The 25,521-nt window shown below is 45.3% G+C and overlaps 1 protein-coding gene across 5 annotated transcripts in view; it reads left to right on the top strand.

Moving 5' to 3' along the window:
• The window catches only part of celsr1a (cadherin EGF LAG seven-pass G-type receptor 1a), a 148,603-nt gene extending 123,531 nt beyond the window's left edge, over positions 1-25,072 (top strand). For 3 of the 5 annotated variants that reach the window (XM_034163603.1, XM_034163601.1, XM_034163598.1), the window contains 14 exons: positions 508-675; positions 788-914; positions 995-1,195; positions 6,779-6,953; positions 15,624-15,736; positions 15,914-15,993; positions 16,091-16,217; positions 16,312-16,434; positions 17,955-18,091; positions 20,232-20,332; positions 21,061-21,198; positions 21,566-21,829; positions 21,904-22,264; positions 24,200-25,072. In XM_034163603.1, coding sequence (XP_034019494.1) covers positions 508-675; positions 788-914; positions 995-1,195; positions 6,779-6,953; positions 15,624-15,736; positions 15,914-15,993; positions 16,091-16,217; positions 16,312-16,434; positions 17,955-18,091; positions 20,232-20,332; positions 21,061-21,198; positions 21,566-21,829; positions 21,904-22,264; positions 24,200-24,227 — 2,143 coding nt within the window. In that variant the 3' untranslated portion in view covers positions 24,228-25,072. Of the gene's footprint in view, positions 1-507; positions 676-787; positions 915-994; positions 1,196-6,778; positions 6,954-15,623; positions 15,737-15,913; positions 15,994-16,090; positions 16,218-16,311; positions 16,435-17,954; positions 18,092-20,231; positions 20,333-21,060; positions 21,199-21,565; positions 21,830-21,903; positions 22,265-24,166 lie in introns of all 5 variants that reach the window. The other 2 variants (XM_034163602.1, XM_034163599.1) reach the window with 2 other exon arrangements.
• The last annotated feature ends 449 nt before the right edge of the window (positions 25,073-25,521 follow it).

Below are 25,521 nucleotides of genomic sequence, written 5' to 3'. Positions count from 1 at the left end.
TGGTAGGATTACAACTAAATTGCCCAGATTATAGAGCACCAGTCCTTCAAGCAATAGCCTCATGGTTATAAATATACAAAGATAGATACGTGGGGCGATTGAGAAGATTTGAGCCTGACCCAGAAAAAGATGAGCGTGGTTCTTCATCTTTTGCATTCTGAGAAACCGACATTTCTCAACATTGCACCCAGTGAGTCAGAATTTCACACATTCTTGAGAAATGTTGGTTCCTTGGAATGCATTGATGGTAAACCACTTACGTTTTCTGGGTCAGGCTCAATACTTTTCAATTGCCCCTCGTACAAGGTACACTGAAGTGTCACCCCTTGAGGATTTATACTGTAGCAATCAATTGGTTTAGTGCTGGATTTGGTAGATAAATTAGGAGATATTTACTGATGCATATCCACATTGCTGAAGATCTTCAGCTTTATTAGTAGTAGTAGTAGTAGTAGTAATTGGTATGCCCAATTATATTTTGATGTCACGTGCTTGTTGATGTTCCAGGGTTCCGAACCGTCCAGTGATCAACACAGCCATCGTGAGTGCCACACTCCACAGCGAGGGTCCGCCTCTCCCTCCCATCCTGGACCCTCCCATCACGTTGGACTTTTCCCTGCTGGAGACAGAAGAGCGGACCAAACCCGTCTGCGTCTTCTGGAACCACTCCATCTTGTGAGTTGGGATTCAAATCCAGATGGAAAATCACAAATATGCCTCGATCGAATGCTTGGTCGCGTTCATTTTTGAGTTCCTGCGTCACTGTGGGTGTGTGTTTTTGTTTCAGGGCGGGAGGGCCAGGCGGCTGGTCTTCCAAAGGCTGCGAGCTACTCAACAGGAACAGCAGCCACATCACGTGTCAGTGCAGTCACATGACCAGCTTCGCCGTGCTCATGGATATCTCCAAGAGAGAGGTGCCTACAGAAATGTGTGTTGCTACGCGAGCCGACGTGTTTGCCTCGTTTCTGCCTGACGTTTGGCTTCTTGTCTACAGCACGGTGACGTTCTTCCCCTGAAGATCGTCACCTACACCACAGTATCGGTGTCCCTGTTCCTCCTGCTCCTCACCTTCATCCTGCTGTTCCTCTTACACCGCCTCTGCTCCAATCTCCATGCCATCCACAGGAACTTGGTGGCGGCGCTCTTCTTCTCTGAGCTCGTCTTCCTGCTCGGCATCAATCAGACCGACAATCCGGTGAGTTAACCAGAGAGAGAAGCATATCGTCCATTAAAAAACAAACAAACGTGAAAGTACCAGTGCAAGGTTTTCCTGTAAATATGTTTTAAATTTTAGGAAGCTACATCTGATCCTCAAGCTTTTCATGTTTGTACTCTTTATTGGCTTTATGGTCTTCAGTTTTCTGCAAATATCTGTTTAGATAAGATCAAGATTTGGGGAAAAAAAATGAATTTTTGAAAATCTTGCCATGGTTAAACCAAACACCATGACGTAATTCCTTGATTCAGCATGGAGACGCTCCCAGACCCTGTAAGGTTTTCCAAGGTATGGACAAGGTTTCAAACTGCGACCTTCTGGGTTTCATATCCATGAACGTGAGAAAGGGGCTTCATCAGGAACCCTGACATAAAGTTTTGGACCAGATGCAAAGCTGATACCGGCATTGAGTATAAATACATGGAAGTACTCTACTATTTACAGTCTGGTACTACTAACGGTCTCATAGCAGTGTTTCCAAATTCTGGTCCTCGGGAAGTATTGCACGTTTTCCATTTCTGCCTACTCTAACTGCACATAAGGAGCCAAATCATGTGTGTTCCATGAGCTGATCTGGTCCGAGTAGATTAGGGCCAAGCGGAAAACGTCCAGTACTTTGGGTCCCAAGGACCAGCATTGGGAAGCATTGCTCTGCAGAACAGATTAATACGCTTTAACCTCCTCCGCATATTGTTTTTGGGCCCTAAAACACCAACTTGTAGCCGACACCCTTGGTGGATCTCGATTATTTTTTAGCCTGCAGGCGGCCAATTACCACTATGTTGACAGGAGATTAACTGGGATCAGTTGGGCTGAGACGTACCTGAGAGTCTGTCCTTAATTGACAAATGATGTGTGTTTTGATATTTATCCTAATAGGCAGGAAGTTGATGTTTGTCAAACCCCCTCTTGATGTGAGACGGTGTATAAATGTGATGTCCAGTTGAATTTACAATCCAAATCTTTGTAGTTCTGAGCACCGTTATCCACAATAAGTCCTAGTCACACACGTGTATGCGTATAGTCTGATCAAAAAGTGTAAGAAATGTTTCAAGTCTGCTGACACAAACAATGTGAGACACACACACACACACACACTCACACACATCAGAGACATGCTGTGACTGGTACCTTTCTCCAGGAGCAGGCCTCTGGGCGGTAGGACTTGGCAGCGGTTTCCTTAAAACAACTTCTTAATTCTTTGCACCTGATAATTCGCTCGTTGTAGAACATCGTTAATCTGTTAATCGAATCCTGGTTTTGAGGTTTGGACAGATGACACACTCGGTCGGTCTTGGGGAGAAACTGAGATGAATTAAAACAGGGTGCAAAGGTGATGCTGATTGAATCCTGATGACAAAGAAAGAGACACAAAGGAAAACATTTACAATTTAAACGCACCTTTGGCTTTGCCATTCCTAGTTTTCAACCAATGGAGTTGTCATTTTCATCAAAAGTGTCCACATTCTAGTTTAAATCATGAGTTCACTGAAACTCATTTTTGCGCCCATGGGTGTGTTGTTCCATAGGTCAGCAATAACCTAGTCTAAGTCCATTGCACACTGGTATTGGAAGGGGGCTATAGTTGACCTAGCATGCAACATAGGACTAACATAGGCAACTGAATTAAAAACAAAAATTGACAATAAAAATGTCATAAAGAATAGGGGAAAAAACTTATTTACTAACTGCTTTGTACCGTAATTTTATCCTGTTTGCTTCCTCCCTGGGGCTGGCTGTATGGAGATCCATGGACAAATAGTGGGTCCAGACTTTAGACATGGTTTGAATTAAAGATTGAAATGTAGACTGCTGCTAAAACATGGTAAAGATGTGTAATAGCATTACAAACACTAATTTCCAGTTATAGTCAGAGTGAAGAGTTTTTTGCTTACCTTAAAAAATGATGCCGGTCCACATTTCTAGTTACAGTCAGAGTGAACACTTTTTTGCTTACCTTAAAAAATAATGCCGGTCCACATTTCTAGTTATAGTCAGCGTGAAAAGTTTTTTTTTTTTGCTTACCTTAAAAAATTATGCCAGTCCACATTTCTAGTTATAGTCAGAGTGAACAGTGTTTTTTGCTTACCTTAAAAAATTATGCTGGTCCACATTTCTAGTTATAGTCAGAGTGAACAGTGTTTTCCTTACCTTAACAAGTGATACCAGTCCACATTTCTAGTTATAGTCAGAGTGAACAGTTTTTTGCTTACCTTAACAAGTGATACCGGTCCACATTTCTAGTTATAGTCAGCGTGAACAGTTTTTTTGCTTACCTTAACAAGTGATACCGGTCCACATTTCTAGTTATAGTCAGAGTGAACAGTGTTTTGCTTACCTTAACAAGTGATACCGGTCCACATTTCTAGTTATAGTCAGTGTGAACAGTTTTTTTTGCTTACCTTAACAAGTGATACCGGTCCACATTTCTAGTTATAGTCAGCGTGAACAGTTTTTTGCTTACCTTAACAAGTGATACCGGTCCACATTTCTAGTTATAGTCAGCGTGAACAGTTTTTTTGCTTACCTTAACAAGTGATACCGGTCCACATTTCTAGTTATAATCAGAGTGAACAGTTTTTTGCTTACCTTAAAAAAACGATGCTGGTCCACATTTCTAGTTATAGTTAGAGTGAACAGTGTTTTGCTTACCTTAACAAGTGATACCGGTCCACATTTCTAGTTACAGTCAGAGTGAACAGTTTTTTTGCTTACCTAAAAAAGTGATGCTGGTGATGGGTCATAGTGTCTACTTCAAAGGCTACCTGAAACAGCTACATCTTACGTGCATGTGCAGTGAGCAATCTTTACACATAGGAATGGATGCCACAGGTGTTAATCCAACTGTCATAGTGCTGATAAGATTCTGCGCACGTGCACTGATCAGAGTCCTTACAAAAAAGCCTCTCACTTCTGAGTACACCCACTCAGCAGCAGCGCTGCAAGCACTTGGCTGATTTCATGTTTTGCCCACAACACACCCATTACTTAATTATCAATCAATCAATCAATTTTATTTATATAGCGCCAAATCACAACAAACAGTTGCCCCAAGGCGCTTTATATTGTAAGGCAAGGCCATACAATAATTACGTAAAAACCCCAATGGTCAAAACGATCCCCTGTGAGCAAGCACTTGGCGACAGTGGGAAGGAAAAACTCCCTTTTAACAGGAAGAAACCTCCAGCAGAACCAGGCTCAGGGAGGGGCAGTCTTCTGCTGGGACTGGTTGGGGCTGAGGGAGAGAACCAGGAAAAAGACATGCTGTGGAGGGGAGCAGAGATCAATCACTAATGATTAAATGCAGAGTGGTGCATACAGAGCAAAAAGAGAAAGAAACACTCAGTGCATTATGGGAACCCCCCAGCAGTCTAAGTCTATAGCAGCATAACTAAGGGATGGTTCAGGGTCACCTGATCCAGCCCTAACCATAAGCTTTAGCAAAAAGGAAAGTTTTAAGCCTAATCTTAAAAGTAGAGAGGGTGTCTGTCTCCCTGATCCGAATTGGGAGCTGGTTCCACAGGAGATGAGCCTGAAAGATGAAGGCTCTGCCTCCCATTCTACTCTTACAAACCCTAGGAACTACAAGTAAGCCTGCAGTCTGAGAGAGAAGCGCTCGATTGGGGTGATATAGTACTACGAGGTCCCTAAGATAAGATGGGACCTGATTATTCAAAACCTTATAAGTAAGAATAAGAATTTTAAATTCTATTCTAGAATTAACAGGAAACCAATGAAGAGAGGCCAATATGGGTGAGATATGCTCTCTCCTTCTAGTCCCCGTTAGTACTCTAGCTGCAGCATTTTGAATTAACTGAAGGCTTTTCAGGGAACTTTTAGGACAACCTGATAATAATGAATTACAATAGTCCAGCCTAGAGGAAATAAATGCATGAATTAGTTTTTCAGCATCACTCTGAGACAAGACCTTTCTAATTTTAGAGATATTGCGTAAATGCAAAAAAGCAGTCCTACATATTTGTTTAATATGCGCTTTGAATGACATATCCTGATCAAAAATGACTCCAAGATTTCTCACAGTATTACTAGAGGTCAGGGTAATGCCATCCAGAGTAAGGATCTGGTTAGACACCATGTTTCTAAGATTTGTGGGGCCAAGTACAATAACTTCAGTTTTATCTGAGTTTAAAAGCAGGAAATTAGAGGTCATCCATGTCTGTAAGACAATCCTGCAGTTTAGCTAATTGGTGTGTGTCCTCTGGCTTCATGGATAGATAAAGCTGGGTATCATCTGCGTAACAATGAAAATGTAAGCAATGCCGTCTAATAATACTGCCTAAGGGAAGCATGTATAAAGTGAATAAAATTGGTCCTAGCACAGAACCTTGTGGAACTCCATAATTAACCTTAGTCTGTGAAGAAGATTCCCCATTTACATGAACAAATTGTAATCTATTAGATAAATATGATTCAAACCACCGCAGCGCAGTGCCTTTAATACCTATGGCATGCTCTAATCTCTGTAATAAAATTTTATGGTCAACAGTATCAAAAGCAGCACTGAGGTCTAACAGAACAAGCACAGAGATGAGTCCACTGTCTGAGGCCATAAGAAGATCATTTGTAACCTTCACTAATGCTGTTTCTGTACTATGATGAATTCTAAAACCTGACTGAAACTCTTCAAATAGACCATTCCTCTGCAGATGATCAGTTAGCTGTTTTACAACTACCCTTTCAAGAATTTTTGAGAGAAAAGGAAGGTTGGAGATTGGCCTATAATTAGCTAAGATAGCTGGGTCAAGTGATGGCTTTTTAAGTAATGGTTTAATTACTGCCACCTTAAAAGCCTGTGGTACATAGCCAGCTAATAAAGATAGATTGATCATATTTAAGATCAAAGCATTAAATAATGGTAGGGCTTCCTTGAGCAGCCTGGTAGGAATGGGGTCTAATAGACATGTTGATGGTTTGGATGAAGTAACTAATGAAAATAACTCAGACAGAACAATCGGAGAGAAAGAGTCTAACCAAATTCCGGCATCACTGAAAGCAGCCAAAGATAACGATACGTCTTTGGGATGGTTATGAATAATTTTTTCTCTAATAGTTAAAATTTTATTAGCAAAGAAAGTCATGAAGTCATTACTAGTTAAAGTTAAAGGAATACTCGGCTCAATAACTTCTTCCAACCCTTTGCACTCTGCGACCTGGTTTGCATTGAGGTTTTGCACCGCTTAAACAGCAGCATGTACTCAGCGTCACCTACACCTGTGTGTTGTGTTTCAGATCATGTACCACAGACCGTTAAGACTGGGCCTTTTGTTGATTCAAAATAACAGTGTTTGAGAGAAGAGGTCATTCTGTATTGTGTGTATTTGTACTTCACAGTGTGTGTGCATGTGTGTGTGTGTTTGTCACATGTGGAATGCTGTCGGCGCAATCCCTGCGGCCATCTCCACAATGATTTATAACCTTGTGAACGTTCTTTCTGCTGTTGCCCTGCTCTGATCTTCACATCACATGACACAGCATTGCTAAACTACACCATCAGACAGTTCGCTGACACGCCGCATTACCTTCTGTTCTTTTTGCCCTCAGTTCGTGTGCACAGTGATCGCCATCCTCTTGCATTACTTCTACATGTGCACGTTTGCCTGGATGTTCGTGGAGGGGCTGCACATCTACCGCATGCTGACCGAGCTGCGGAACATCAACCACGGCCACATGAGGTTCTACTACGCCATGGGCTGGGGCATCCCAGCGGTTATCACCGGTGAGACACGCTCACATGCACGCTGACGACAAACGGCACACTCTCAGGTCGCCGACGTGTTGCGACTCGTCTCCTCCGAGGCTGTGATCCTTGTGGGAAAATAATTAAAGAAGGTGCAGAGGGAAGGAGGCAGATAATCGCAGCACAAGTTTCATTTATTTGAGAACTTTCAGCTGTGCTCGAGGAAGTTTGTTGCATTAGTCACGTCCCCTGACATCTCCGATTCCTCCAAGTGCTACAGATCTTTAATTTGTTGTGTTATTGTAACATTTGTAAGACTTTGATCTACTTTGAGATTAATGCTGCGTTTTAAATGTTTTGTGATGTAACAACATGCTTCGTTAACCTCACGTGCCAGCAAAGCCGAAACTGAGAGCGACGGCGGGATCCGAGTAAGGCCACGAGATAAATAAGGGCCGTCTGAATGTGGCGGGGATGGTGTTTGAATGTGAGCAGGATGACAAGCAGGGGAATGTCAGGGGTCACAGCCTAAAGCTGTTTCTCTGTGATAGGGAAGTTTTTTCCTTTTTTTTTTTTTTTTTATGATTTGGATGTCTGCTCCACGGCACTCCTTAAAAACAAGAGACCTGGAGAAACAAATGAAGAAAAAGTGATCAGAGCTGCTCTATTCCGCTTTTCAATAGTTTGAGGTTTGAATTTGTTGTATTTAATAAAGTTCCTGACCTGCTTAGTGACTCCACTCAGGAACTACTGGTTGTACAGTTAAATTCGGTGTTAAATTATTTGCAAGATACCAGTTTTTGCAGGCTCTAATGAGTCACTTTGTCAAAAACTGATTGATTACTGTGGTAGCATCCAGAAGTGGGACGAAGTCACCATCAAGTCACTCTCAAGTCATGAATCAGCAAGTCCCAGGTCAAGTCTCAAGTCATAATGACCACCTTAAAAAATGATGCCGGTCCAGACTTGACTTGGGACTTGCAGATTCATGACTTGAGAATGACTTGACAGTAACTTCATCCCACCTCTGGTAGCATCAAAATTTGACAAAATTTGCTCATTACTTGCACTGGTGGGCACAGCTAACCAAAAAGTTAGCCTCAATACCCTTACCAAAAAGTAGTATATGCAAGTATGTTTCAAGTATACTTCTAGTTTACTTTTTATATACTTATCAATACTATTTTTTGGTAAGGGTAGCCATTAAACTGCTAACTGAAAAGTTAACTTTTATCACGTTAAACCAATAAACCGCTAAAAAATTTTTGTAGACTTTACCGCTAACCGCTAACTTTTAGTATTGACTCTGTGGGCTACTGATAAGCCAGTTTCGAATTTAAGTGCCGCAGGGGCTGCTGGGTAAATTCAAAGGTGATCATAAACACAAAACGAACACAAATAAATAAATAAATAAATTTAACCCCAAAAGCAGTAAATTGCACTGTTAGAAGTCACAGTTTATCTCTATATTATATATTTATAAACCGTTAAGGGAGCTACGGCTCACCCTTATTGCATTCACAAACACAAAAGAAATGCACGAAAAATAAATAAATAAAAAAATACTGACTTTTGTGCTGCTTACATACTGGTTTTGTCCACAGTGTAACTTCTTGTCTTCTTACCAGTGCTTGTGTGCTTTGACCTATGAACCGGAAGTGTTAGCTAGTTCATAAACAGGAACTAGCATGTATGATTGTAGGGTTTACAAATGTTTTTGGCCGTTAAATTTACTCACTTTACCAGCAAAAAAAAAAAAGAAAAATGTTATCGGCCTGAAAGTTAGTGGAACTAAATTTAGCAGAAGCTAATTGGTCCTCTGATGGCTTTCAAAGTTAGCTGAAAAGCTAACCTGCTAATAAAAATGTTAGCTTCACTAATTAGAAGTTATTAGATTAGCGGAGCTGTGCCCACCACTGATTACTTGTATTGCCACAGAGGCTGGGGAACAAATTTTTCAGTTTAATTCCTCAGAGACCCAAAGTTTATATTTGATCCATTTTTTCATTGTTTCTGAAAATGACCAGAAACTTCTGTTTGGACCTTTGACCACAAAGTGACTACTCACTGTATCTCATCTACCAGTAAAACTGGAGGCCACGGTTCTGGTTAAAACTGTTCACTGACCCCAAGTTTCTATTTGTTCCAATTAAACAGTTTTCCTGAAAATGACCACAAATGTGTGTTTGGACCTTTGACTGTATCTCATCTGTGACTAAAGCTAGAGATCGCATTTCTGTTGAAAACCACTTACTGACCCCAAGTTTCTGTTTCATCTAATTGAACATTTTTCCTGAAAATGATCACAAACATCTTTTTTGGACCTTTGACACCAAATGAATCACAAGCTACTGTTGGGAAGGTGTCGTAGCACGGACCCACAACAGGGGGCGCAAATGAACGGACAATGAATAAGCCAAAAAGGTAACAAATTAATGTTGTGATAATACACAACGAAACGTACAGTAATTTGCACAGTCAATTTAACACCAGGTGACGTGTGGGCAGGCTCGAAGATAGAAGACCCCTGACGAGAGAGAAGCCGTGTCCCACACGGCTTCCACCACCAGCGGTCTGAAGAACACCGGAGCCGCCAAGTCCCGAGTCCCCAGGTGGCCTCTGTCTTCGGCTGTCGACCCTGGTACTGCTGGCAGAAAGCAGAAATATGATGAGTGAGTGTGAGTCCGCACACTCAGTAATTCTCAGTCCCAACACAGCCAGGAGGGAGCACCTCCACCTCCAAACTAGGTTATCACTCGTGCAGCTCCTGTTGTCTTCTTTCTGGATGGAGTGAGAGACGAAGACCGTCGTCCTCTCACTATCCGCCAATCCAGTCTTCCACAGACTTCACAGGTACGCGGCTGCACACAGATCACAGTTTAGATACACTGAATAATTATAGCAGAGAAGAATTACCTTGGTAATGGTAGTCGATTTCTCGGCGGGGAGGTGGAGTTGCAGTCCGGCTTTTATGGTGGTGATGATGAACGAGTGACAGCTGGTGCAGAGGATGAGTGACAGCTGTCACTTCTTCTGGGTCTGGCGCCCTCTCGTGCTTGGAGCCCGCACTCCAAGCAGGGCGCCCTCTGGTGGTGGTGGGCCAGCAGTACCTCCTCTTCAGCGGCCCACACAACAGGACCCCCCCCTCAACGGGTGCCTCCTGGCGTCCGACCAGGCTTGTCCGGATGTCTCGCATAGAACTCGGCCAGGAGGGCCGGGTCCAGGATGAAGCTCCTCTTCACCCAGGAGCGTTCTTCAGGTCCATACCCCTCCCAGTCCACCAGATATTGGAAACCCTGGCCCTTACGACGGACGTCCAGGAGCCTGCGGACTGTCCAGGCAGGCTCCCCGTCAATGAGCCGGGCAGGAGGCGGCGTAGGTCCCGGAGTACAGAGGGGCGAGGTGTGGTGTGGTTTGAGACAGGAAACATGAAAGACAGGGTGAATCCGCAGTGAAGCCGGGAGTTGCAGCTTCACTGCGGCCGGGTTGATGATCCTGAGGATTTTGAAAGGTCCAATGAATCTGTCTTTCAGCTTTGGGGAATCGACACACAAAGGGATGTCCTTGGTCGAGAGCCACACCTCCTGCCCGGGCTGGTATGTGGGGGCCGAGGAACGCCGGCGGTCCGCATGGGCCGTGGCCCTCGTCCGGGCCTTTAACAGGGCAGAGCGGGCGGCCCGCCACACCCGGCGGCACCTCCTGAGGTGGGCCTGGACCGAGGGCACACCGACCTCTCCCTCCACCAGTGGGAACAATGGGGGCTGGTACCCCAAACATGCCTCAAAAGGGGAGAGGCCGGTAGCAGATGAAACTTGGCTGTTGTGGGCATACTCGATCCAGGCCAGATGGTGACTCCAGGCCGCCGGATGCGCAGAGGTGACACATCGAAGGGCCTGCTCCAGCTCCTGGTTAGCCCGCTCTGCCTGGCCGTTTGTCTGGGGGTGGTACCCGGACGAGAGACTCACGGTGGCCCCCAGCTCCCTGCAGAAACTCTTCCACACCTGTGAAGAGAACTGGGGACCACGATCTGAAACGATGTCCGATGGTATCCCATGCAGCCGCATGATGTGGTGGACCAGGAGGTCTGCCGTCTCCTGGGCCGTCGGGAGCTTCGGGAGGGCCACGAAGTGGGCCGCCTTGGAAAACCGGTCCACTATCGTGAGAATCACGGTGTTGCCCTGGGACGGCGGGAGGCCCGTGATGAAATCCAGGCCGATGTGAGACCAGGGGCGATGAGGCACTGGCAGGGGTTGGAGGAGTCCCGTCGTCCTCCGATGATCTGCCTTGCCCCTGGCGCAGATGGTACAGGCCTGGACATAGTCCCGGACGTCGGTTTCCAGGGACGCCCACCAGAAGCGCTGCTGGACTATTGCCACGGTCCTACGCACTCCGGGATGACAAGAGAGCTTGGACCCGTGACAGAAGTCCAATACGGCAGCTCTTGCCTCTGGTGGGACGTACAGTCTGTTCTTGGGGCCAGTCCCCGTGTCCGGGCTCCTTGTCAGGGCCTCCCGGACGGTCTTCTCCACGTCCCAGGTGAGGGTGGCCACGACAGTGGACTCGGGGATGATGGTCTCAGTGGGGTTCGACAGCCCCGCTTTGGCTTCTTCTTCATGCACCCGGGACAATGCATCTGATTTTTGGTTCTTAGTCCCGGGGCGGTACGTGATCTGGAAGTCAAAGCGTCCAAAGAACAGAGACCAGCGGGCTTGCCTGGGGTTCAGCCGCTTGGCGGTCCGGATGTACTCCAGGTTCCGATGGTCCGTGAAAACCGTGAAGGGCAACGATGCCCCCTCCAGCAGGTGTCTCCACTCTTCAAGAGCCTCCTTCACCGCGAGGAGCTCCCGATTGCCGACGTCATAGTTCCGTTCAGCTGGGGTCAACCTGCGGGAATAAAAGGCACAAGGATGGAGAACTTTATCAGCCTCCACGCTCTGGGACAGCACGGCTCCTATCCCTGAGTCAGAGGCGTCCACTTCTACTATGTACTGGCGATCAGGATCAGGCTGCACCAGAACTGGTGCAGTCGAGAACCGGCGTTTCAACTCCTGGAACGCGGCTTCGCACCGATCCGACCAGGCGAAGGGGACCTTGGTGGAGGTCAGGGCAGTCAGGGGGCTAACTACCTGACTGTAACCTTTAATGAACCTCCTGTAGAAATTTGCAAAGCCTAGGAACTGCTGTAGTTTCCTGCGGCTTGTTGGTTGGGGCCAATCTCTCACCGCCGCAACCTTAGCCGGATCAGGGGCGACGGAGTTGGAGGAGATGATGAACCCCAGAAAGGACAAAGAAGTGCGGTGGAACTCGCACTTCTCACCCTTCACAAACAGCCGGTTCTCCAACAACCGCTGTAGGACCTGACGTACATGCTGGACATGGGTCTCAGGGTCCGGGGAAAAGATGAGTATATCGTCCAGATATACGAAGACGAACCGATGCAGGAAGTCCCGCAAGATGTCATTTACCAAAGCTTGGAACGTCACGGGGGCGTTAGTGAGGCCGAACGGCATGACCAGGTACTCAAAATGACCTTACGGGGTGTTGAATGCCGTCTTCCATTCGTCTCCCTTCCGGATCCGAACCAGGTGGTACGCGTTTCTAAGACCCAATTTAGTGAAAATTTGGGCTCCATGCAGGGGCGTGAACACTGAATCCAACAGAGGTAACGGGTATCGGTTGCGAACCGTGATCTCGTTCAGCCCTCTGTAATCAATGCATGGACGGAGTCCGCCGTCTTTTTTATCCACAAAAAAGAAACCAGCACCCATCGGGGAGGTGGAGTTCCGGATCAGCCCGGCAGCTAAGGAGTCCCGGATGTAGGTCTCCATTGATTCGCGTTCCGGACGTGAGAGGTTGTACAACCTACTGGACGGGTACTCAGCGCCCGGGACCAAATCGATGGCACAATCATACGGTCGGTGCGGGGGAAGAGTGAGTGCCAGATCTTTGCTGAAAACGTCCGCAAGATCATGGTACTCCTTTGGCACCGCCGATAGATTGGGGGGGACTTTGACCTCCTCATTAGCCGTAGTGCCGGGAGGAACCGAGGATCCTAAACACTCCCGGTGGCAGGTTTCACTCCACTGCGTGACAACCCCGGACGGCCAATCTATCCGGGGATTGTGCTTCACCATCCATGGAAAGCCCAAAATCACTAGGGAGGTAGATGGTGTTACATGGAACACTATCTCCTCCCTGTGATTCCCAGACACAACCAAAGTCACTGGTTGTGTCTGATGTGTGATTAATGGAAGCAGGGTGCCATCTAGTGCTCACACCTGCAATGGTGCCGGCAGAGCCACCAGAGGTAGCCCTACTTCCTTTACCCATCTGCTGTCCAGCAGATTCCCTTCAGACCCCGTGTCTACCAGTGCTGGGGCGTGAAGGGTTAAATCCCCACAAAGGATTGTTACTGGGATTCATGCAGATTTGCGGGGTTTTCCCGCGTGTGTGTTATTGCCCACCCTTAGCCCAGTTTCTAAGGACGGGCGTTGTAGTTTGACCGTTTAGGGCAGTCCTTCTGCATGTGCTCGCAAGAGCCGCAGACAAAACACTCCCCGCGGGCCAGCCTCCTTTGTCTGACATTTGTTTTTACTTTGGCCCTGCTCGTGTCCATAGCCTCCTCAGCAGGGGGAGCTGTAGCCACACGGAGCTCTCTGGCAGTGAAGCGTGGGGACGACGTCACCTTGTCGGAACCGGAAGGGGGAGGGACGGCTCGTGCCCAGTCACGCCCCCCGGCCTGCTCCCGACGATGCTCGTTTAAACGGTTGTCTAAGCGTATAACTAAATCGACAAGCCCGTCAAAATCCCGCGGTTCCTCCTTAGCCAGTAGGTGCTCCTTAAGGACCGGGGACAGTCCATTTACAAAGGCGGCGCGGAGCGCAACGTTATTCCAGCCGGACCTCGCTGCCGCGATGCGGAAGTCAACTGCATACTCGGCTGCGCTACGGCGCCCCTGTCTCATCGACAGCAGCACGTTCAAAGCGGTCTTGCCTCTATTGGGATGATCAAACACTTGTTTGAACTCCCGTACAAACCCAGTATAAGATGTTAGGAGCCGTGAATTCTGCTCCCAAAGCGCCGTAGCCCAGGCGCGTGCCTCTCCTCGAAGCAGATTAATAACATAAGCCACCCGGCTAGCGTCTGATGCGTACATGACAGGGCGCTGTGAAAAGACGAGCGAACACTGCATGAGGAAGTCTGCGCACATCTCGACACAGCCCCCGTACGGTTCCGGAGGGCTTATGTATGCTTCAGGGGATGGTGGGGGGGTTCGTTGAATGACCAGTGGAACGTCTGATACAGGCCCAGGACCAGCCAGAGGAGTGGCTGCAGCAGCGCCCTGATCGCGCGCTTCCACCCTGGCGGTGAGAGCCTCCACCCTCCGATTAAGGAGGACATTCTGCTCGGTCACTAAATCTAACCGAGCCGTGAAGGCGGTTAAGATCTGCTGCAGCTCACTCAACACGCCTCCCGCTGATGCCTGCGCTCCTGGCTCTTCCATTGGCCGTTCAAGCTCGGGTTGACGCCCCTCGGAATCCATGACAATGGCCGAGAAATCCTGTTGGGAAGGTGTCGTAGCACGGACCCACAACAGGGGGCGCAAATGAACGGACAATGAATAAGCCAAAAAGGTAACAATTTAATGTTGTGATAATACACAACGAAACGTACAGTAATTTGCACAGTCAATTTAACACCAGGTGACGTGTGGGCAGGCTCGAAGATAGAAGACCCCAGACGAGAGAGAAGCCGCGTCCCACACGGCTTCCACCACCAACGGTCTGAAGAACACCGGAGCCGCCAAGTCCCGAGTCCCCAGGTGGCCTCTGTCTTCGGCTGTCGACCCTGGTACTGCTGGCAGAAAGCAGAAATATGATGAGTGAGTGTGAGTCCGCACACTCAGTAATTCTCAGTCCCAACACAGCCACGAGGGAGCACCTCCACCTCCAAACTAGGTTATCACTCGTGCAGCTCCTGTTGTCTTCTTTCTGGATGGAGTGAGAGACGAAGACCGTCGTCCTCTCACTATCCGCCAATCCAGTCTTCCACAGACTTCACAGGTACGCGGCTGCACACAGATCACAGTATAGATACACTGAATAATTATAGCAGAGAAGAATTACCTTGGTAATGGTAGTTGATTTCTCGGCGGGGGGGTGGAGTTGCAGTCCGGCTTTTATGGTGGTGATGATGAACGAGTGACAGCTGGTGCAGAGGATGAGTGACAGCTGTCACTTCTTCTGGGTCTGGCGCCCTCTCGTGCTTGGAGCCTGCACTCCAAGCAGGGCGCCCTCTGGTGGTGGTGGGCCAGCAGTACCTCCTCTTCAGCGGCCCACACAAGTTACTCTATTTAACCACTGAGGCCAGAGACAAAATATCAGACATAAACCACTCAGTGACACCAAGTTTCCATGTGATCTAGTTCAGCTTTCCTGAAAATGACCACAAATGTTATTTTGCAAAACTGACCCCTGTGAAATGGCGCTTTTCTGCATTTCAGTAAGTAAATCTAGAGGGCAGATTTGGGTCTTAAATTACTCTGAGACCCTAAGTTTCTCCAGCTGAAAATGTTTTGATGAAAAACACTATCAATGCCACCGTTAACACCCATGCTACCTTACATTTAAGGTCCGGGCATCGTAGGAAACATTTGCCTGCTTTGATATCTTTTGTTGTGTGTGTGTGTGTGTGTGTGTGTGTGTGTAGGTCTGGCAGTTGGCCTTGATCCTCAGGGCTACGGGAATCCAGACTTCTGCTGGCTGTCGGTCCATGACACTCTAATCTGGAGCTTCACAGGACCCATCTTTGTAGTCGTTCTGGTATGTGCTACAAGTGGTCATTAGCCCGTAACCTGTTGTTTCTTGTTGTATTTCATGAGCTTGATGTTGGTTCTAGGTCCTTATGCAGAATGAAAAAGTAAATGAATCTTAATTGTCCCTTGAAATGACAAAAGCACAAAAGTGAATTATGCTGTTGTGTTCAAAACCTCTTTAAAGGTGAACATCGTCATTTTCATACTGGCTGCAAAGGCTTCTTGTGGTCGCAGGCAGAAAGCTGTGGATAAGTCGGGCGCCGTGTACGTTTCTGTTTGAATCATGACATTCAAAGCTAAATCAGACTGGTGACGTCACACCGGATCTCACTGTGCCATCTTTTGTCTGTTTTTACATCAGTTCTGCATTACGTATGGCCTTCCTCATGCTGCTGCTCATCAGCGCCACCTGGCTGCTCGGTCTAATGGCAGTCAACAGCGACGTGATGATCTTTCATTACCTGTTCGCCGTCTTCAGCTGCCTGCAGGTATCACTGTTATTAAGATATAAATGTTTAAGTTCTTTTGACAATTTGTCTTAATCTGCTGTTTTTTTAATGAGTGAAAAATCTGCCTCTGTAGGGCATCTTCATCTTTTTCTTCCACATCGTCTTCAACAAAGAAGCGAGGAAAAACCTGAAGAACGTCTTCACAGGAAAGAAGAGTATTCCAGACGAGGCCAGCACGAGGGCGTCTCTTCTCACTGTGAGTCACCACGCATTTTTTGTGCTGCCATATTTGGTCAGAAGCTAGCAAAAATGTTTTTCCTCCAAACCAAAACCTGACAAGAAAGTTGAGTCAGATCTGGAATAGAATCGAATACATTTTGAGGCTAATCTACAATGGTGTGTAGAGCCTAAAAATTTAAGACACGAGACGTCTTGGCACAATTCTGTTGTACCTGCATTCATGGTAAATGTCCACCAGGTGGAGATATTGCTTCATTTGAGCACAGGCTGCTGTGAGACAAGATGACAATCAATCTGTTGCTTATACTAGTAGATACGTACAGTACTCTGTAAATGTTTTAGGATTTAAAAATATTTTTTTAGTAAAGTGCATAGCTTGTTTTAGGTGGTCCACTGCAATCTTTTAAAAATACTTTTTTTTATTAAGTGGCCTGCAATATACTTTTCTTGAGGTTTGTAGTTTGGACATTTTTAATTATTGTTTTTAAATTATATTTACTTTTTGTTGGAGTAGAAATTTTTAAAGTCAGCATTTCAAATTTGCTATTCTTTGTACAGACTGAAGATGAAAACGCATCAGCCTGGGTGCCTACAACTGTGCAGCACTGTGTTTTTGAAAACTTTTGTGCACATTAAATAATTTAAAATATTGAGCCTATTGCACAGAAGATTCTATTCTGCAATATTCAGACACACCTTACAAAGGTGGGTTCACAACATGCGTACCCTCTGCTTGTACGTGCAGCAATTTACGCTACCGTGTCAAACTGCAACAAAACTAAAATGAAGACAACACTGAAAAACAAAATAAAAGTAAAAACTAGTAGGAGGAGGAGGTGTTACAGGAGCGAGGTACTTGACTGCTTTATCTCAGGGAGCTTTGGTGGCCACTCCCGTAAATGACGCTCCTGCACATCCAACCCCTTCTCCAAAAACCTGTCACTTGATTCCTCTGTCTAAATACCAGTGTGCCAGGTTCTGGTGCACCGAGCTATTAACGGGAATGTTGACACCCTGATGGGTTTGACTGTGGTTACACCCAGAACACACCTATGATTAAATAAATACGCCCCTTTTGCACCCTCCACTTTAGTTAGTGTTCAGATTATGCTACATGTAAATAGCAAAGAGGAACGTCTAGCTTTGCTTTCAAGGTGAGAGGTTTCCTGAGGTTTATTGTTTGTTTTTACCTGAGGCCAAAATATGGCCATTGGATATTGTGAAGACTTTGCTTCCATCCATCTGTCCGTCCGTCTGTGCTTAACATAACTCCACTCCTATTACTGCCAAGGTCTCCAAATTCACAGGGAGCATTCTTGAGACACAGACCTTGAACAAATTCAAAGATGGCTAACCTTGACCTATTCTAAGGGGTCAAACGGTCACATTCTTTCCACACAGTGTTTCATTGATTACATGCTCATATGGCCGAGGGTACTTTATTTATCAATGTGTTCTATAGTTTTAAATAAGCAGCTTCCATAAGGCAAAATTTCAAAAAAACGACAGTAATGATTCCCTTTCATGCATCCTCAGCGTTCTCTCAACTGTAACAACACGTACACAGAAGACGGCCCGCTGTACCGCTCCAACATCGGTGAATCCACCGTGTCCCTGGACAGCACACTCAGGTCAGCCAAGAGCCGCAGCAGCTACCTGGCTTACACACTCAGGTACAACATGGACTGACTGCATGGCTGCTGTACTCAGCGTGTGATGCAAGAGTGTGTGTCTGTGTGCGTGCATGCATTTCTCGTTGCGCACTGCATGCAGAGAGTTTGCGCTCCTTTGTTTCTTTGCTACACCCTCACTGTGCATGTCAGTTGACTCACACATACTAACACACACATGCAAACACTACGAAGTTCTCCAGCTTCCAATGTTTTTATCTGCCTTGTCCTCATGTGTGCAGCCACAGAACACTTTCATTTTCCTTGCACACGTGCATGCTCTCACAGCTCGGCACCTGTATTGCATTTGTGCCTGCGTGAAAGGTTCATGTTGAGGTTTGCTGCTGCATGGCGATGTTACAAAGTCATACACAAATATACAGGGTAAGAAGGTTTGTCAGCTGCTTAAATTGCATCCATTTATTAAATATGCATTTTTTGACATTTGTATCATTGTGTAGAACCCATTGTTTCATTGTGAGAGGATGAAGAAATGTGAATAACAACCATTCCCATATTTCCACTTTGAAATGTGATCACTATTTTGTTCGACTGTTAGGTTTTGTGGAACGTATTCACAGCGCTTCACTTTTTCCACATTTTGTTATGTTACAGCGTTATTCCAAAATGGAGTAAATTCATTTTCCCCCCTCAAAATTCTACTCACAGCACCCCATAATGACAACATGAAAAAAGTTTTTTTTTCAAATGTATTAAAAATGAAAAACTAAGAAATCACGTGTACATAAGTATTCACACCCTTTGCTGATACTTTGAAAAAAATGAATTTCATCCATTTTGGAATAAGGCTGTAACAACACAATATAAACATAACTGTATAAAAAAATGTTATAACACATAATCTAAATCCCACAGGTTTCTTTTGGTACTTCTGATCACATAAGACATAAAAAATCAGATATTTTGATTCTTGAAAATCAGACATTTTTATTTATTTACTTTTAATGAACTTTTGGAGTGGTTGTTTACCTGGGTGGTTGCCATCCAGGATTTTGATTTCCATTTTTTTAAGTGTTATTTTATTTATTTATTTATGGTTTAATTTTGAGTTTCTCTGTGACGATAACCTGAATATCTTTAAGTTGACATTTGAGGGCATCATCTTGGGCTTTGAGAAACACTGATACCATTTTTCACAATTTTCATTTTATGGAAAAAACAACTATAATTGAGAAAATAATTGACAAATTAATCGAACACACACACACACACACACAAAATATCCGTTAGTTGCTGCCCTAATTTTGTCCCTTGTCTGGGTTAGTTTCTGGCAGTTATGTCATGAAAATTCTAAAACTCAGGTGTAAACCTAGGAGGGGGGCTGGGCCTCACCTCCCCCCGCTTCCGCCGCCTATGTAGGATGCGTTTTTCATACTCGATACATTTTTAAGTAATATCTGATTACTTAGACCATTGTACGTTCTGCTGCAGAACATGTCCATCAAAAAGTTGACATTTTCATATATGGAATCCTCCTCCCATGGGATGGGTTCCATGTGTCCCGTCGAGCTGTCCCTCACAGGCATGTTTCCCTTGCAGTGGCATGATGTTGGAATCAGTTTTCCAGGATGAAGGTTCTGTCTGACTGTACGCCGCGCCTCATAAAACTGTCATTAGGGGTAAGAGGAGCTGACATTTGGGTTAATGGTGGCAAAAAAAAGGGGAGACAAAAAGAAGTAGAGGAAAATATAGCAGAGACAGAGCAGAAGGGGTTAAAGGGGGAAAGGAGGAAGGTGGGAATGTAATCCGCTCTTCCCCCGTGGCTGCTGGCACGTCTTCAGCCGTAAGCAGAAGCTTCTCTTAGATCAGAATGAGACAGCTTCAAATCTACAGCGGCATTTTTGCACGTCGGCCAACATTTGAATCCAGACTGCAACAAACACAATCCAGGTGTGTTATTCCACGTGCGGAATTACTCCCGGTTTAAAGCGCATACTGTATGTTGTCATTTTCATGTGATACACTTCATCTGAACGTTATCATGTGATTTGAACTTTGTTTACCTCCAACCTTAAGTCGAGACTTGAGCTCACTTTCATCGATGTGCTCTCCCTGTCTGTCTCCTCTGCTTATCCATTCGCTGTGTTTCCTTCCTCCTGTCTTTCCTTCCCCCTCTGTTTAGGGAGGAGTCCGGTCAGAAGCCCAGCGTTTCTTCAGCAACGGCTAAAGGACACACGGACCTGGATGGACCTCTGTTCCACAGAAATGGCACCAAGGGAGATGGTGAGTTTGCTTTTCTAGTTCATAAATTCCTCAGCTTTGGAAAAGTCTCCACACATGCCCTGTTAAATGGAGTGAGTGAGTGAATGAGTGAGTGAGTGAATACATAAATGAAAGGCATCCATCTAAAATATTTTGCTGATCAGCATAAGGTTTAGATCTTTTCTCTAGTCTAGCCCATTTGGTTGCAGAGATAGAGCTGAAAAATGTTTTTCTCACCTTGTTTTTGTTGACCTTGATCTTTGTCCAATCTCCAGATATCTACCCAAGTAATATTACCTCCAGGTTTGGTGAAAATCTGTAAAGATATTTGTCTGTGCCTTCCAGTTTATTAACATGATAACTCAAAAAAAAAAATAAACGCTATCATCTTGTACGTCTTCAAATTAAAAAGACATATAATGGCAATGTTCTGGTTAAAATTCTGTGAACTTTGACATACCAGATCAATCCAAAAAACAACTTTGTTTTGCATTCGTAACATTGATATGCCCATCTGCCACTTGTGGGCCACTGCCATCTGCTGGTGATGCCTGGGCTTGTTGCAACTTGTGTTAAAAAAAAAAAACCCTCCATTTTGCAATAAAAATTTAAAATAGACCCACCCACCCAGAAATAATAAAAAAAAATGTTCAATTCATCCTGTGGTTTGTCAGCCTTTCAAAAAGTAAAAACTTATCGTCAACTTCTCTTTGTCACCCCTTTGCACATTTTGCTTCTTTGCCCATCAGACTCAGATTCTGATAGTGAGCTCTCAGATGAACACAGCTCCTCCTACGCCTCCTCTCACTCCTCCGATAGCGAGGATGAAGATGTTGACATCAAGCCCAAGTGGAACAATGAGAGGCCCCTTCACAGTACGCCTAAAGGTATGGTACATGAGGGTAGTGACCTACAGGCATATCTCGGAATGACCATCATATGACATATGTAGGCAGTTCTAAAATAAAGATATCACATTACATTTCTGATATGAAAATTGTGCCATATTCATACGCGCCTTACATAAGTGGGTTCATGATGTGTGTGCATCCAACTTATATAGGCAGCAGTACTAACATTAAAAGAAATTACTGTAAACATAAGGGCAAAAATTGCAAAGCTTCACCTCACCGCTTCCGTGCTTCACCTCAGGGAGCTTGGGTGGCTGCTGTTCACTGGCATGCCCGAGACATACCCTTGAGTAATGAAGAGGATTAAAAACTTGGTTTCTAATGTGTTCTTCTGCCATCCCAGCGGACTCGCTGTCCAATCACATGAAGCCTTACTGGCCAACAGATGCCATCACAGCCAGTGACAGTGAAGATCCTGGAGGGGCGGAGCGGTTAAGAGTGGAGACCAAGGTGAATGTGGAGTTGCACCCTGAAAACAAGCTCAGCCAAATGTGTGAAAAGGAGAAGGAGAACCCCCAGGAGAGAAACAGACAGACTCCCTCTAAAGACACCGCACCCCCTAGCCAACCCAGTAGCAACACCAACCACCAACCAGAACAGCGGAAAGGTAAGAAAGGGGATTTTACGGGATCTCAAGTGATGACTCTAACTCGACTCTAAACAGAGTGGTTTTTCTCTTAGGTATCTTAAAAAACAAGATTAGCTACCCCCCTCCACTCACCGACAAGAATATGAAGAATCGTCTGAGGGAGAAACTGAGTGACTACAACTCTCCGACCATCAACAACAACAGCAGCAGCACCTCGCCGCCACCCTCCTACAACAACATCATGACCCCATCTTCCCAGCCGTCTTCCCTGGCTTCCAATGACGGAGTTCACCCCAGCAACCACGACAGCAGCTCCATCATCAAGCCACCCATTGCACCGCGGCCACTGATTCCCAACCATCCGTCAACGCCCATTTACTGTGAGGCCAATGGGGACATGGCCATGCACTTGAAGTCGGGAACCGTCAACGGAGGCAATGAGTCTGACTCTGAGTAAGTCATCCAGAATTCACCAACCAATAGTAGATAGTAGAAAGATAATGTTTGCATTTAAAAATCCATCTTTGGGCTTTATTTTCAAGGTGCAAGTGCTATGGTCAGAGTAAAGCAATTATGGACACGCAGCCATTGTAGTGTGATTCAGCACTCATAGCGAATTTGTGGCAGTTGGTATTCACACTCCCATCCAGTAGATGGCAGTGTTCATGGCAGTGTGAATACCAATCGCCACACATTCGCTACAAGTGCTGAATCACTTAACAAACAGAATTTTCAGTTTTCAAATTTCCTTTTTTTTTACAAATGAAAAAATAATATATTTACGAATACAAATTTATTTGTAAAAACCAACACACATGTTACACTAACTTGTGTGTTGGTTTTTACATATATATACACCAACCAACCACTGGTGACAGGAACCTCATTTTCCCATAATGCCTTTTGGCTTGTGTGTCTGTAAACAATCAAAAAGTAAGTCCCTTCGGCTGCTCCCTTGTTTGCACTCGGGGTCGCCACAGCAAATCCAAGGTGGATCTGCATGTTGAATTGGCACAGGTTTTACACCGGATGCCCTTCCTGATGCAACTCCACATTACATGGAATGTGGCAGGGGTGGGATTTGAACCCGGAACCTTCGGCACTGAAACCAAGCGCATTGTGGCAGGGGTGGGATTTGAACCCAGAACCTTCCGCACTGAAACCAAGTGCATTAACCTCTTGGCTACAAACCTTCAAAATTAGTTCCTTACTTTAAAACTGAAACATATAGCTGATATTTTCACTTTGTAAAAATGACAGAGGTGATGATAATTGCGACAACCTGTCCGGAATTAGTTTGTTTAAAATTTTAACCATAAGTCAAAACTGCCTTGCTGTGCACGTCTCCTGCGACACATCTGCAAGACTGTATGGCTGTGAAAATAAATTATCTTTTTTTCTTTTCTTCCTTTCTGTCTGGTAGCCAGGTCTCCTCTGCTGGCAGAGGATTGAGGTCTACCTCTCATAGCTGTCTGCTACAAAACACGTAACAGGCAGGAACTAAAATGTATAATTTCAGGATTTACAAATGATTTTTAACTGTTAAGCTTTATTCACTATGCCCGCAAAAAGATGTTAGTGGTTTAAACGTGATTGGAAATAAATTTAGAGGAAGTTAATTGGTCCACTGATGGTTTTCAAAGTTAATTGAAAAGCTAATCAGCTAACAAAAAAGCTAGCTTCACTAATTAATCGTTATCTGGACCTCTACGGATTATCTGATATCAATTCACAGCAACTACAAATCTACAGCCACATTGTGGCTTTTCAACTTGAATTTGTTGGATTTGATTACTATCCATTTCAATCAGGTATTGTTTTCACCGGCTTTATTTTGCTATAAAGTAACATTGATACATTGAAAAAAAGTGCCATGAAAATACCAACTACTTTTACAGCCGCTTGCATTGGTCGTTGCACTTCCATGAAAACGAGGCTCTGTTTTTGAAAGTGTCATCTAGTGTAGCATTCAAGTGCAGAACAGCGCCCCCTCTCACCCTACCTTTCCTGCCCTGTTGCATTATTTTTGTAGCTAACACTTTGGGGTGCTGTTCTGCAGATGTATGAATTCAAAAAAAATTTTTGCAGTAATTTTAAAATATCAAATATCTTTTCAGCAGTCATATTGCAACTTTTTGTTTGAGCACAGTGCCCCCTGGAGCCCCCTTGCATGTGTCACACACAACTAATAGACCCACTCTGCTGAAATTGTGCATGATAACTCCTCTCAACCCTGCATTCATTTTTACCTCGCATGTTTCTCCTCCTCTTTGCACCCATCCCTCTACACTTTACCACCTCCCTCCCTGCACTCCCAAACCCGCGCTCCTCTCCTCCCCTGTCTCCCGCTAACAGTGGCAGTAACGAGACTTCGATCTGACCCGTTAGGAAAATCGAAACCAGCCTGCCTTTGTGAGGAGAGGAGGGGGACGACTCTGAAGATGGAGTGAAACGGGGGAGAAAGGTTCGTTCTCCGAGCCTCATCCGTCCACCCACCGCGCCTCTTCTTGTTCTCCCCGGAGAGCAGTATTACGCACGGCCCGCCAGGCTGCCTGAGAGATAAGATGGGAGGAATAATAAAGGGAACTCTACATTGGACTCTACCAACAGAGGATGTAATGGAGCCATATGTGCCAAAACCACAAACAGACACACGTGGGGAATCAGTAGATGAACAATTCCCCCAAAAGGAGCAACATTTTCCTTTATGAGGGGCTTGTTCGGAAACTGGCAGAATGAGGATATATTCCATGCCATTGACACATGCACGTGGATCAGGAACAAACACATGTGGGTACAGGCTGATTCCCAGAGGAAAAAATGGATTACAAAGCACCGGAAGTTCCTTGTTGGAAGGTTTGACTCAGACATGAAGCTCATCCAGAACAACACAACCTGTTCCCGTAGACAGGATCAGGATGGCAGCGTGTGTCCTCTGTTTCTGCTCCGCTAAACTAGGTAAAGGTGAAGAAATGACTGATTTTGTGCATCAGATGTAATAAGGACTCAGTTGGGAATGTTTTTGGACAAACCTTTTAATCCGACTGAGAACAATCCGATGACGCCTTAGACCTGGACAAATCGAGGCCTTTCGGGCAGCGGGGCACGCTCACCCGCTGCACATTTTACTTAACGGCAATCCTCAGCACACGGCGCACACGCGAGACGTTTGTGCTTGTGTGAGTGAGCGAGCTAGAATGTACACAGCGGGCCTCAGTGAACACGAATTCTCAATTTGAGCACTATGAACTTTAAGCCTTCTTTTCCAGTGTCCATCCTGCCTGTTTGTCAAATACACAACACTCCTACCAAAGTCACAAAAAATGCAGATCAGCGTTGGGATCAGTTCAGTTTTAACCCTCACAGTTCACAAACCGTAAGAGTTTTCTCTGATGAATTAATTCTGATTCTGCTGCGAAAGCATTGTTCCAGAAATTACAGAATTTACGAGTTTGGAGTGCACCAATATTTATGGTGGACAACGCTTGTTATTCAAGAAAATGGAGGCTGCAGTTGACACTAACATTTGTGTTAACTGCACTTAGCATTGGACAGGGTTAGCGTCAATCACAGTTAGCATTAGCTATGGTTAGCGTCAATCACAGTTAGCATGAGTCACGGTCGATATTTATTATTTTCGTAGAGCAGGTGGCTGAGGGGATAAGGAGCTAGTTTGCCAATATGTAGACCTGGGTTCGAATCCCATTTAG

The sequence above is a fragment of the Thalassophryne amazonica genome, chromosome 22 (assembly GCF_902500255.1).
Source record: "Thalassophryne amazonica chromosome 22, fThaAma1.1, whole genome shotgun sequence".
NCBI lineage: Eukaryota > Metazoa > Chordata > Actinopteri > Batrachoidiformes > Batrachoididae > Thalassophryne > Thalassophryne amazonica.
Note: the sequence above shows the minus strand (reverse complement) of the source record. Positions and strands in the feature narration are given on the sequence as shown.